This window comes from Carcharodon carcharias, chromosome 4, assembly GCF_017639515.1.
Source record: "Carcharodon carcharias isolate sCarCar2 chromosome 4, sCarCar2.pri, whole genome shotgun sequence".
Classification (NCBI taxonomy): Eukaryota; Metazoa; Chordata; class Chondrichthyes; order Lamniformes; family Lamnidae; genus Carcharodon; species Carcharodon carcharias.
Window position 1 is genome coordinate 198,231,796 of NC_054470.1, and position 12,665 is coordinate 198,244,460.

Below are 12,665 nucleotides of genomic sequence, written 5' to 3' on the forward strand. Positions count from 1 at the left end.
CCCAATGCCCATTCCTCAGACCGACTGCTCCCTTATCTCACTCTCCCTTTGTGGAGTCTTGCTGTGTGAAAAATGGCTGCTGTGTTTAGCCAGAAAACAATAGAGACTGCAAAAGTGCTTCACTGGCTGTTCTGAGGATGTGAAAGGTGCTATATAAATACAAGTCCTTTCCACAGTCCATTTTCATGTGGTCTGTACTCACTGATGCCCAAGAAAGAGGCTTTTGTAACATCAGGTCAGCCTAGCCCAGGGTCGGGTCAGTCTCAGGCCGGGGTCAGGGTCGGGTCAGTCTCAGGCCGGGGTCAGTCTCAGGCCAGGGTCAGGGTCGGGTCAGTCTCAGGCCGGGGTCAGGGTCGGGTCAGTCTCAGGCCGGGGTCGGGGTCAGGTCAGTCTCAGGCCGGGGTCGGGGTCGGGTCAGTCTCAGGCCGGGGTCGGGGTCGGGTCAGTCTCAGGCCGGGGTCGGGGTCAGGTCAGTCTCAGGCCGGGGTCGGGGTCGAGTCAGTCTCAGGCCGCGATCAGGGTCCGGTCAGTCTCGGGCCGGGGTCGGGGTCGGGTCAGTCTCAGGCCGGGATTGGGGTCAGGTCAGTCTCAGGCCAGGGTCAGGGTCAGGTCAGTCCCGGGTCAGGGTTGAGGGTCAGGTCACTGAGGCAACCCCTCTCCTCGCCCGCACAGGGAGTGCTCAGCGCTTCCGGGCGGGCGACACACTGGACGGGCCTTTATGGGCCCAGGGCCCACCCATCCAGCCAATCACGGGCACTGACCAGCAGCACACACACACACACACACACACACACACACACACAGACACACACACACACACAGACACTCATACAGACACACACACACACATACAGACACACACATAAAGACACACACATACAGACACAGGCACGCACAGACACAGACATAGACACATACAGACACAGACACATACAGAGACACACACAGATACACACACACATACAGACACACACACAAACACACATACAGACACACATACAGACACACACATAAAGACACACACATACAGACACAGGCACACACAGACATGCACACACAGACACAGACATAGACACATAAAGACACAGACACATACAGACACACACACAGATACACACACACATACAGACACAGACACAAACACACATACAGACACACATACAGACACACATAAAGACACACACATACAGACACAGGCACACACAGACATGCACACACAGACACAGACATAGACACATACAGACACAGACACATACAGAGACACACACAGATACACACACACATACAGACACAGACACAAACACACGTACAGACACAGACACACACACACAAGCACAGACACACACACATAGAGAAACACACACACACACACACACACACACACACATACAGACACATGCACACACAGACGCAGACACATACAGACACACACACACACACACACACACACATACAGACACACACAGGCACAGACACACACACATACAGAAACACATACAGACACACATACAGACACACACACAGACACATACAGACACACGCACACACAGACACAGATACACACACACATACAGACACACACACACAGACACAGATACACACACACACATACAGACACACACACAGATACACACACACACATACAGACACACACATACACATACAGACACACACACAGACATACACACACACATACAGATACACACACAGATACACACACACACATACAGACACACACACATACACACACACACACACATACAGACACACACACATACACACACACACACACATACAGACACACACATACAGATACACACACACAGATACACACACATATACAGACACACACACACACACATACAGACACACACACATACAGACACACACACAGACACACACACAGACACACACACATACAGACACACATACAGACACACACACATACAGATACACACACACAGACACATACAGACACACACAGATACACATATACAGACACACACACATACAGACACACACACTCATACAGACACACACACTCATACAGACACACATACAGACACTCATACAGACACTCACACAGACACACATACAGACACACACACATACAGATACACACACATACAGATACACACACATAGACACAGGCACATACAGACACACACACAGATACACACACACTCACACCTACAGACACACATACAGACACACACACATACAGATACACACACACAGATACACACACATATACAGACACACACACATACAGATACACACACATAGACACAGACACATACAGACACACACACACAGATACACACACACACACACCTACAGACACACACACACACATACAGACACACACACATACAGACACACACACACAGATACACACACACATGCAGACACACACACATAGATACATACAGACACACACACACAGATACACACACACAGACACAGACACACACACACACACATACAGATACACACACATACAGATACACACACATAGACACACACAGACACGCACATACAGACACACACATACAGACACAAACACACACACACATACAGACACACACACATACACATACACACAGACACACACACATACACACACATACAGACACAAACACACACACACAGACACACAAACACATACACATACATACAGACACATACATACAGACACACACATATACAGACACAAACACAAACATACAGACACAAACACACACATACACATACAGACACAAACACACACACACATACAGACACACACACACACATACACACACAGATACACACACACATAGATGCCACTATTTTACAATAAATTCTAATAACATTATGAGAATTGTTCAACCTTCCTGACAACACACCCACACAGACACAGACTCACACAGATGCACACTCACACAAACACATCTACTTTCACACACACAAACACACACATTCACACAGACACATACGCTCTTTCACACACACTCTCTTACATACACACACTCACACACAGACACATCACACACACAACACTGTCACATATACACACACTCACAGAGACGCATAGAACCACAGACACTTTCAAACACACACACATTCACACAGACACAGACACACACTTACACATACACACACACTCACAAACACACACAGTCACACACATTTACACATGCTCACACACACATGCATGCAACACACACACACAGGCTCACAGACACACACACATTCACACACACACACATACACACATACTCAGAGATGCATAGAAACACACACACACTTTCACACACATACATTCATACAAACACACACACTCACACATACACACACTCTCACATGCACACACACATACACACAGACACATGCACACAACACACACAGACATCCCCACGTACACTCTCACACACAAACACACACATAAACACATGCATGCAATGCACACACAATCACACACACACACACACACACAGACACACTCACACACACCCTCACATACACACACACTCACAGAGATGCATAGAAGCACGTACACTTTCAGACACACACACATTCTCACAGACACATACACATATCCACAAACACTCTCACAAACACACACACAAACATACACACACTCACACATACACATGCACTCACAAATGCACCCAATCACACACACACTTACACACGCACACACACATACATGCAACACACACGCACAAAACACACACACTCAGAGATACATAGAAACACACACACTTTCACATACACACAAACGCACATTCACACACTCTCACAAATGCACACACTCACAGACACATACTCTCACAAACAAACACACATACACACAAACACAGACACACAGACACACACACACACACGCACACACAAGCTCAAACACATATTCTGTTTGGGACAGGAATCGAGTGGTCGGGGGCAGGAACCAATCTTCACTGTTGTGTAATCTGGTGCTGGAATGTGTGAATTGTATCCAAGTATTGACCAACAACACAAACGCTGCAGCCAGTAAGTCTCTTGACACAGTTAGCATGAGATCAGCCGACTCTGCGCAGCGATGAAGGTACAACATTCACTCTTTATAAGAGCATGGTAGTTATTCAGTGAGGAGGGGGCGGTGAGTGTGGGGGGAGGGCGGAGGTGAGGGGGTGGGGGGTGAGCCCTCGGCTCCATGGTGGTAAACACACTGGCTAGAAACAACCTGACAGGTTCTGAGAGCTCCTTGTGGAGATGTTGACTTGCTGCAGTGATTGGGTAGGAGGAGATGGTAATTCATTGATGGGAAGGTGGATGATGCATCACAGGGAGTGAAGGATGCTTCTCCTAATCATCGGGAGAAACAGGCATTGGGAGGTGGGAGGCTGGAACCTGGCTGGTGAACCAGGGGAGGCAGGGACATTCTCACCGGCGTGACATCCATGTCCGTGTGAATGCAGCAAGGAATAGCAGAATCTATGACAAATATACCACCCCATTACACATCAAGGGTAGCAGGGTGATGGCAAGAGTGTGACAGGGGGAGAATGGCTAATGGTACCAATCAAGCGGGGCTGCTTTGTCCTGGATGGTGTCCAGCTTCTTGAGTGTTGTGGGAGCTGCACTCATCCATGCAAGTGGAGAGTATTCCATCACACTCCTGACTTGTGCCTTGTAGATGGTGGACAGGCTTTGGGGAGCCAGGAGGGGAGTCACTCTCCGCAGGATTCCCAGCCTCTGACCTGCTCTTGTAGCCACAGTATTTATATGGCTAGTCCAGTTCAGTTTCTGGTCACTCCCAGAGTGTTGATAGTGGGGAATTCAGTGATAGTAATGCCATTGAACATCAAGGGGTGATGGTTGGATTCTCTCTTGTTGGAGATGGTCATTGCCCGGCACTTGTGTGGTGCGAATGTTACTTGTCACTTGTCAGTCCAAGCCTGGATATTGTCCAGGTCTTGCTGCATTTTGACATGGGCTGCTTCAGTATCTGAGGAGTCGCGAATGGTGCTGAACATTGTGCAATCATCAGCGAACATCCCCACTTCTGACCTTATGATGGAAGGAAGGTCATTGATGAAGCAGCTGAAGATGGTTGGGCCGAGGACACTACCCTGAGGAACTCCTGCAGTGATGTACTGGAGCTGAGATGACTGACCTCCAACAACCACAACCATCCTCCTTTGCGCTAGGTATGATTCCAACCAGCGGAGAGTTTTCCCCCTGATTCCCATTGATTCCAGTTTTGCTGGGGCTCCTTGATGCCACACACGGTCAAATGCTGCCTTGATGTCAAGGGCAGTCACTCTCACCTCACATCTGGAGTTCAGCTCTTTTGTCCATGTTTGAACCAAGGCTGTAATGAGGTCAGGAGCTGAGTGACCCTGGCAGACTCCAACTGGGCATCAGTGAGCAGGTTATGGCTAAGCAAGTGCTGCTTGATAGCACTGTTGATGACCCCTTCCATTACTTTACTGATGATGGAGAGTAGACTGATGGGGCGGTAATTGGCCAGGTTGAGTTTGTCCTGCTTTGTGTGCACAAGAAACACCTGGGCAATTTTCCACATAGCCGAGTAGATGCCAGCGTTGCAGCTGTGGGTTTGTGGGCAGGGAATGGGCTGAATAGTCTCCTTCAGTGGGCCAGGACAGAGAAATCAAGGTGTGAAATTCCAGAGAGCTGGAGAGGGTAAAGAAGCTGCGACTGTTTGATGCTCACTTTCTGCTCCTTTAGCTCCTGCTCCTGGTTTCCATGGTGATGGCCAAGGCCCATGGACAATATTCGTAAGTGAACAACTTCCTGTCCTGCCCTGTGAAGCACTCGGACTTCAGCAGGTCCAGCGAGGGGATTGAGGGATGAGGGAGAGGGAATGAGGGAGGAAGGGAGAGGGATGGAGGGATGAGGGAGGAGGGATGAGGGAGGAAGGGAGAGGGATGGATGGAGGAGGGGAGAAAATGGAGGGATGCTGGGAAAGGGATTGGGTGGGAAGGGGAGACAGATGGAGGGATGAGGGAAGAGGGATGAGGGGAGAGGGGTTGAGGGACAAAGATAGAGGGAAGGAGGTTTGCAGGGACTGGGCTGGAGGGACGACAGAAAAAGGATGGAGGTATGAGGGGAGAGGAATGGAGGGATGAGGGGAGGAGACAGAAAGATGATGGAGGAGGGATGGAGGGAGGGGATGGATGCTGAGGGAGGACAGATGGACTGCTGAGGGAAGATGAATGGAGGAATGAGGGAGAAGGGTGGGAAGGATGAGTGGAGGGGGATGGATGAATGAAGGAGGAAAATTGGAGGAATGAGTGGAGGGAGATGAAGGCCTTGTGGAGAGAGGAATGGAGGAATGAGAGAGGAGGGATTGAGGGAGGAAGGGAGAGGGGTGGAGGGATGAGGGAGAAGTGATGGAGGGGAGAGGGGAGAGGGGCTGAGGAACAAGGGGAAATGGATGGAGGGATGAGTGAGGAGGAAGAATGGATGGATGAGGGAGGGGGGATGGAGGGCCATGGAGAGAGGGGTGGAGAGAGGAGGGGACAGGGATTGAGGGAGGAGGGAAGAAGGCTGGAGGGGTAAGGGGACAGTGATGGAGGGACGAGGGAAAAGGGATGGGAGCCCAAGGAGAGAGGAATGGGGTGTTGAGGGTGAGTGATGGAGGGATAAGGGGGGAGCAATTCAGGGACAAGGGGAGTGAGATGCAGGTAGAAGTAGAGGGGGATGGAGGGAGGAGAGAGGGATTGAGGGATATTGAGGTTGTGGGATATGGGGAGAAAGGCTGAGAGGCTCAAACACCCCCCTACCCCCACCCCCACCCTACCCCCCCATCCCCACCGCCCCCCCCTACCCCCACACCCACCTCCTACCCCCACCAGCCCCACCCACCTACCCCCACCCCCCCCTACCACTACCCCCTCACCCCCCATACCCCTAACCCCCCACCCCCCACCCCCTGTCACCCCCACCCCCACCCCCTGTGAGAGGGAGGGGTTAAAGAGATCAGGGGAATCATCCAATGGTTAGCACCAAATGATCTAATGAGTTAAATTGGCCGGTGTAATAAGATCTCTGAATGAACTGTTAGAACCTCCACAAGTATCAGGATGTGTTTAAAAGCAAAAAAACTGCGGATGCTGGAAATCCAAAACAAATACAAAAATACCTGGAAAAACTCAGCAGATCTGACAGCATCTGCGGAGAGGAACACAGTTAACGTTTCGAGTCCGAATGACCCTTCAACAGAACTAAGGAAAAATAGAAGAGAGGTGAAATATAAGCTGGTTTAAAGGGGGGTGAGACAAGTAGAGCTGGATAGAGGGCCAGTGATAGGTGGAGATAACCAAAAGATGTCACAGACAAAAGGACAAAGAGCTGTTGAAGGTGGTGATATTATCTAAGGAATGTGCTAATTAAGGGTAGAAAGCAGGACAAGCAAGGGACAGATAGCCCTAGTGGGGGTGGGGTGGGGGGAAGGGATTGAAAAAGGCTAAAAGTTAGAGATAAAACAATGGATGGAAATACATTTAAAAATAATGGAAATAGGTGGGAAAAGAAAAATCTATTTAAATTATTGGAAAAAAAAGGGGATCGGAAAGGGGGTGGGGATGGAGGAGAGAGTCATGATCTAAAATTGTTGAACTCAATACTCAGTCCGGAAGGCTGTAAAATGCCTAGTCGGAAGATGAGGTGCTGTTCCTCCAGTTTGCGTTGAGATTCACTGGAACAATGCAGCAAGCCAAGGACGGACATGTGGGCATGAGAGCAGGGTGGAGTGTTGAAATGGCAAGCGACAAGGAGGTCTGGGTCATGCTTGCGGACAGACTGAAGGTGTTCTGCAAAGCGGTCGCCCAGTCTGCGTTTGGTCTCTCCAATGTAGAGGAGACCACATTGGGAGCAACAAATGCAGTAGGATGTGTTTGAAAGCCTTGTTCTGTATTTTGTTTGAAGTGAATACATTGGTGGGATGATCATAGTCAGAGTGGGACTGCGCTAACTACATTTTGCACCTGGTCTAACTCCTGCCTTCTCTGCCAACAGTGCGGTCAACTGCCAGTGGGGACAGTTCAGCCCCTGGAGTGAGTGTGAGGGCTGTAACAACACTCAGGTTAGTTAACAATTACTATTGGCCACGTAGCTCGAGGTCCCGAGGGGGTGAGCAGACGACCAAACAGCCACAGTGCAAGAGCCAAAAGGAACATTTGTTAAAGTTTCTGAATAGTGGTGGTCGATACAGTTAGACCCGACAGGTAAACGGAAAGTGTCAGAGTCCCTCAGCATTGATGCCGAACATTTCCTCAGACTTGAAGTTTGGTCATGGCATTGCTCATGAGGTGACATCAAGCTACAAGCTCTCTGTCGCTGTTTACCTGTAAACCCTGTGTCGCTGTTTACCTGTTAACCCCGAGTCGCTGTTTACCTGTAAACGCTGTGTCGCTGTTTACCTGTAAACCCTGTGTCGCTGTTTACCTGTAAACCCTGTGTCGCTGTTTACTTGTTAACCCCGAGTCGCTGTTTACCTGTAAACCCTGTGTCGCTGTTTACCTGTTAACCCCGAGTCGCTGTTTACCTGTAAACCCTGTGTCGCTGTTTACCTGTAAACCCTGAGTCGCTGTTTACCTGTAAACCCTGAGTCGCTGTTTACCTGTAAACCCTGAGTCGCTGTTTACCTGTAAACCCTGTGTCGCTGTTTACCTGTAAACCCCGAGTCGCTGTTTACCTGTAAACCCCGTGTCGCTGTTTACCTGTTAACCCTGTGTCGCTGTTTACCTGTAAACCCTGTGTCGCTGTTTACCTGTAAACCCTGTGTCACTGTTTACCTGTAAACCCCAAGTCGCTGTTTACCTGTTAACCCTGTGTCGCTGTTTACCTGTAAACCCTGTGTCGCTGTTTACCTGTAAACCCTCTGTCGCTGTTTACCTGTAAACCCTGTGTCGCTGTTTACCTGTAAACCCTGTGTCGCTGTTTACCTGTAAACCCTCTGTCGCTGTTTACCTGTAAACCCTGTGTCGCTGTTTACCTGTTAACCCTGAGTCGCTGTTTACCTGTAAACCCTGTGTCGCTGTTTACCTGTAAACCCTCTGTCGCTGTTTACCTGTTAACCCCGTGTCGCTGTTTACCTGTAAACCCTGTGTCGCTGTTTACCTGTTAACCCCGAGTCGCTGTTTAACTGTAAACCCTGTGTTGCTGTTTATCTGTAAACCGTGTCGCTGTTTACCTGTTAACCCCGTGACGCTGTTTACCTGTTAACCCCGAGTCGCTGTTTACCTGTTAACCCCGTGTCCCTGTTTACCTGTTAACCCCGAGTCGCTGTTTACCTGTAAGCCCTGTGTCGCTGTTTATCTGTAAACCTTGTCGCTGTTTACCTGTAAACCCTGTGTCGCTATTTACCTGTAAACCCTGTGTCGCTGTTTACCTGTTAACCCCGAGTCGCTGTTTGCCTGTAAACCTTGTGTCGCTGTTTACCTGTTAACCCCGAGTCCCTGTTTGCCTGTAAACCGTGTCGCTGTTTATCTGTAAACCTTGTCGCTGTTTACCTGTTAACCCCATGTCACTGCTTACCTGTTAAACCCGAGTCGCTGTTTACCTGTTAACCCCGAGTCGCTGTTTACCTGTAAACCCTGTGTCGCTGTTTACCTGTTAACCCCGAGTCGCTGTTTACCTGTTAACCCTGTGTCGCTGTTTACCTGTTAACCCCGAGTCGCTGTTTGCCTGTAAACCCTGTGTCGCTGTTTATCTGTAAACTTTGTCGCTGTTTACCTGTTAACCCTGTGTCGCTGTTTACCTGTTAACCCCGAGTCGCTGTTTACCTGTTAACCCTGTGTCGCTGTTTACCTGTAAACCCTGTGTCGCTGTTTACCTGTTAACCCCTGTCGCTGTTTATCTGTAAACCCTGTGTCGCTGTTTACCTGTTAACCCCGTGTCGCTGTTTATTGTAAACCCTGTGTCGCTGTTTACCTGTTAACCCCGAGTCGCTGTTTACCTGTAAACCGTGTCGCTGTTTACCTGTTAACCCCGTGTCGCTGTTTACCTGTAAACCCTGTGTCGCTGTTTACCTGTTAACACCGTGTCGCTGTTTACCTGTAAACCCTGTGTCGCTGTTTACCTGTTAACCCCGTGTTGCTGTTTATCTGTAAACCCTGTGTCGCTGTTTACCTGTTAACCCCGTGTCGCTGTTTATCTGTAAACCCTGTGTCGCTGTTTACCTGTTAACCCCGAGTCGCTGTTTACCTGTAAACCGTGTCGCTGTTTACCTGTTAACCCCGAGTCGCTGTTTAACTGTAAACCATGTGTCGCTGTTTAACTGTAAAATCTGTGTCGCTGTTTAACTGTAAAATCTGTGTCGCTGTTTAACTGTAAAACCTGTGTCGCTGTTTAACTGTAAAATCAGTGTCGCTGTTTACCTGAAAACCCTGTGTCATGATTTATCTGTAAACCCTGTGTCGCTGTTTAACTGCAGCCACCCTTATGTAGCAGCAACCACGATATGATTGAATATTATATTATGTTTGAGGGAAAGAATGCTGTGTCCGAGACTATGTTTTAAAACGTAAATAAGGGCACTTATGAGGACAAGAAAGCTGAACTGACTAAGGTGAACTGGCAAATTAGGTTAAGGGATAGGTCAATAAAGATGCAGTGGCAAATATTTAAGGGGATATAGGGTAGATGCAGAGTAAAGCTCCATCTACACTGTCCCCATCAAACACTCCCAGGACAGGGACAGCACGGGGTTAGATACAGAGTAAAGCTCCCTCTACACTGTCCCCATCAAACACTCCCAGGACAGGTACAGCACGGGGTTAGATACAGAGTAATGCTCCCTCTACACTGTCCCCATCAAACACTCCCAGGACAAGTACAGCACGGGGTTAGATACAGAGTAAATCTCCCTCTACACTGTCCCCATCAAACACTCCCAGGACAAGTACAGCACGGGGTTAGATACAGAGTAAATCTCCCTCTACACTGTCCCCATCAAACACTCCCAGGACAGGTACAGCACGGGGTTAGATACAGAGTAAATCTCCCTCTACACTGTCCCCATCAAACACTCCCAGGACAAGTACAGCACGGGGTTAGATACAGAGTAAATCTCCCTCTACACTGTCCCCATCAAACACTCCCAGCATAGATACAGCTCAGGGATAGATACAGAGTAAAGCTCCCTCTACACTGTCTCCATTAAATACTCCCAGGACAGGTACAGCACAGAGTTAGATACAGAATAAATCTACACTGATGCATGTGGTTAGATACAGTCGAAATCTCCCCCTACACTGTCCCCATCAAACACTCCCAGGACAGGTACAGCACGGGGTTAGATACAGAGTAAATCTCCCTCTACACTGTCCCCATCAAACACTCCCAGGACAGGTACAACACAGGTTTAGATACAGAGTAAAGCTCCCTCTACACTGTCCCCATCAAACACTCCCAGGACAGGTACAGCTCGGGGTTAGATACAGAGTAAACCTCCCTCTACACTGTCCCCATCAGACACTCCCAGGACAGGTACAGCACGGGGTTACATACAGAGTAAAGCTCCCTCTACACTGTCCCCATCAAACACTCCCAGGACAGGTACAACACAGGTTTAGATACAGAGTAAAGCTCCCTCTACACTGTCCCCATCAAACACTCCCAGGACAGGTACAGCTCGGGGTTAGATACAGAGTAAACCTCCCTCTACACTGTCCCCATCAAACACTCCCAGGACAGGTACAACACAGGTTTAGATAGAGAATAAAGTTCCCTCTACACTGTCCCCATCAGACACTCCCAGGACAGGTACAGCACAGGGTTAGTTACAGAGTAAATCTCCCTCTACACTGACCGCATCAAACACACCCAGGACAGGTACAGCACAGGGTTAGTTACAGAGTAAATCTCCCTCTACACTGACCGCATCAAACACACCCAGGACAGGTACAGCACAGGGTTAGTTACAGAGTAAATCTCCCTCTACACTGACCGCATCAAACACACCCAGGACAGGTACATCGACGGGTTAAGTGCAGTCTCAGGATAAGGTTCTTGGCACAATTGCAAAATGAGATGAGAATCAATTTCTTCACTCAGTGAATTGTGAATCATTAAAATTCTCTAATGCCGAGACTATTGAATGCACAGTCATGGACTGTATTCTGTACAGATGTTAGTAGACTTTTGGATTCTAAGGGAATCAAGGTTACGGGGAAAGTGCAGGGAGGTTTGATTGGGGTAGAAGATCAACTGTGATCTTACTGAATGGTGGAGCAGCTCAAGAGGCAGAATGACCTGCTCCTGCTCCTATTTCTCATTTTGTTTTTTACCTGTAACACCAACACCCATGGCATATTCACCTGGAGGTTCAAGCTCTTAAATCGGCATCATTGGCCCTGGATTGAGGAGGATTGGAAGAGCTGCTGGGGTTCCCACTTTGGGTTATTCTGGAAGGGGATTTGAGGGTGTGAGTGGACATCAGGATTGCTCAGTTGATAATTATTATTGACACTCCCAGTTCTGAGGGCCGCATTCACAGAATCAGCCTCTGGAGTGTTTGGTGAGCTCAGGAGCTGTTGTGTTTAATTGTTCTGAGTTTGATTATGTGAATCTGTTTACAATTGATTCTCACTGTGCTTGATTTGTTAAGCTTGAATATGCATGAAAAGAAACATAAACAAATTGTCCAAGTTGCAGGAAGCTAGAGTAGTAAG

At 48.6% G+C, this 12,665-nt stretch overlaps 1 protein-coding gene across 1 annotated transcript in view; it reads left to right on the forward strand.

Annotated features, from left to right (window-relative positions):
• The first annotated feature begins 3,991 nt into the window (after positions 1 to 3,991).
• The window catches only part of LOC121276829 (complement component C7-like), a 46,620-nt gene continuing 37,946 nt past the window's right edge, over positions 3,992 to 12,665 (forward strand). Inside the window, exons 1-3 of the mRNA XM_041185373.1 lie at positions 3,992 to 4,069; positions 5,716 to 5,765; positions 8,008 to 8,074. Of these exons, the coding sequence (XP_041041307.1) occupies positions 4,064 to 4,069; positions 5,716 to 5,765; positions 8,008 to 8,074 (123 nt within the window). The 5' untranslated portion in view covers positions 3,992 to 4,063. The remainder of the gene's footprint in view (positions 4,070 to 5,715; positions 5,766 to 8,007; positions 8,075 to 12,665) is intronic.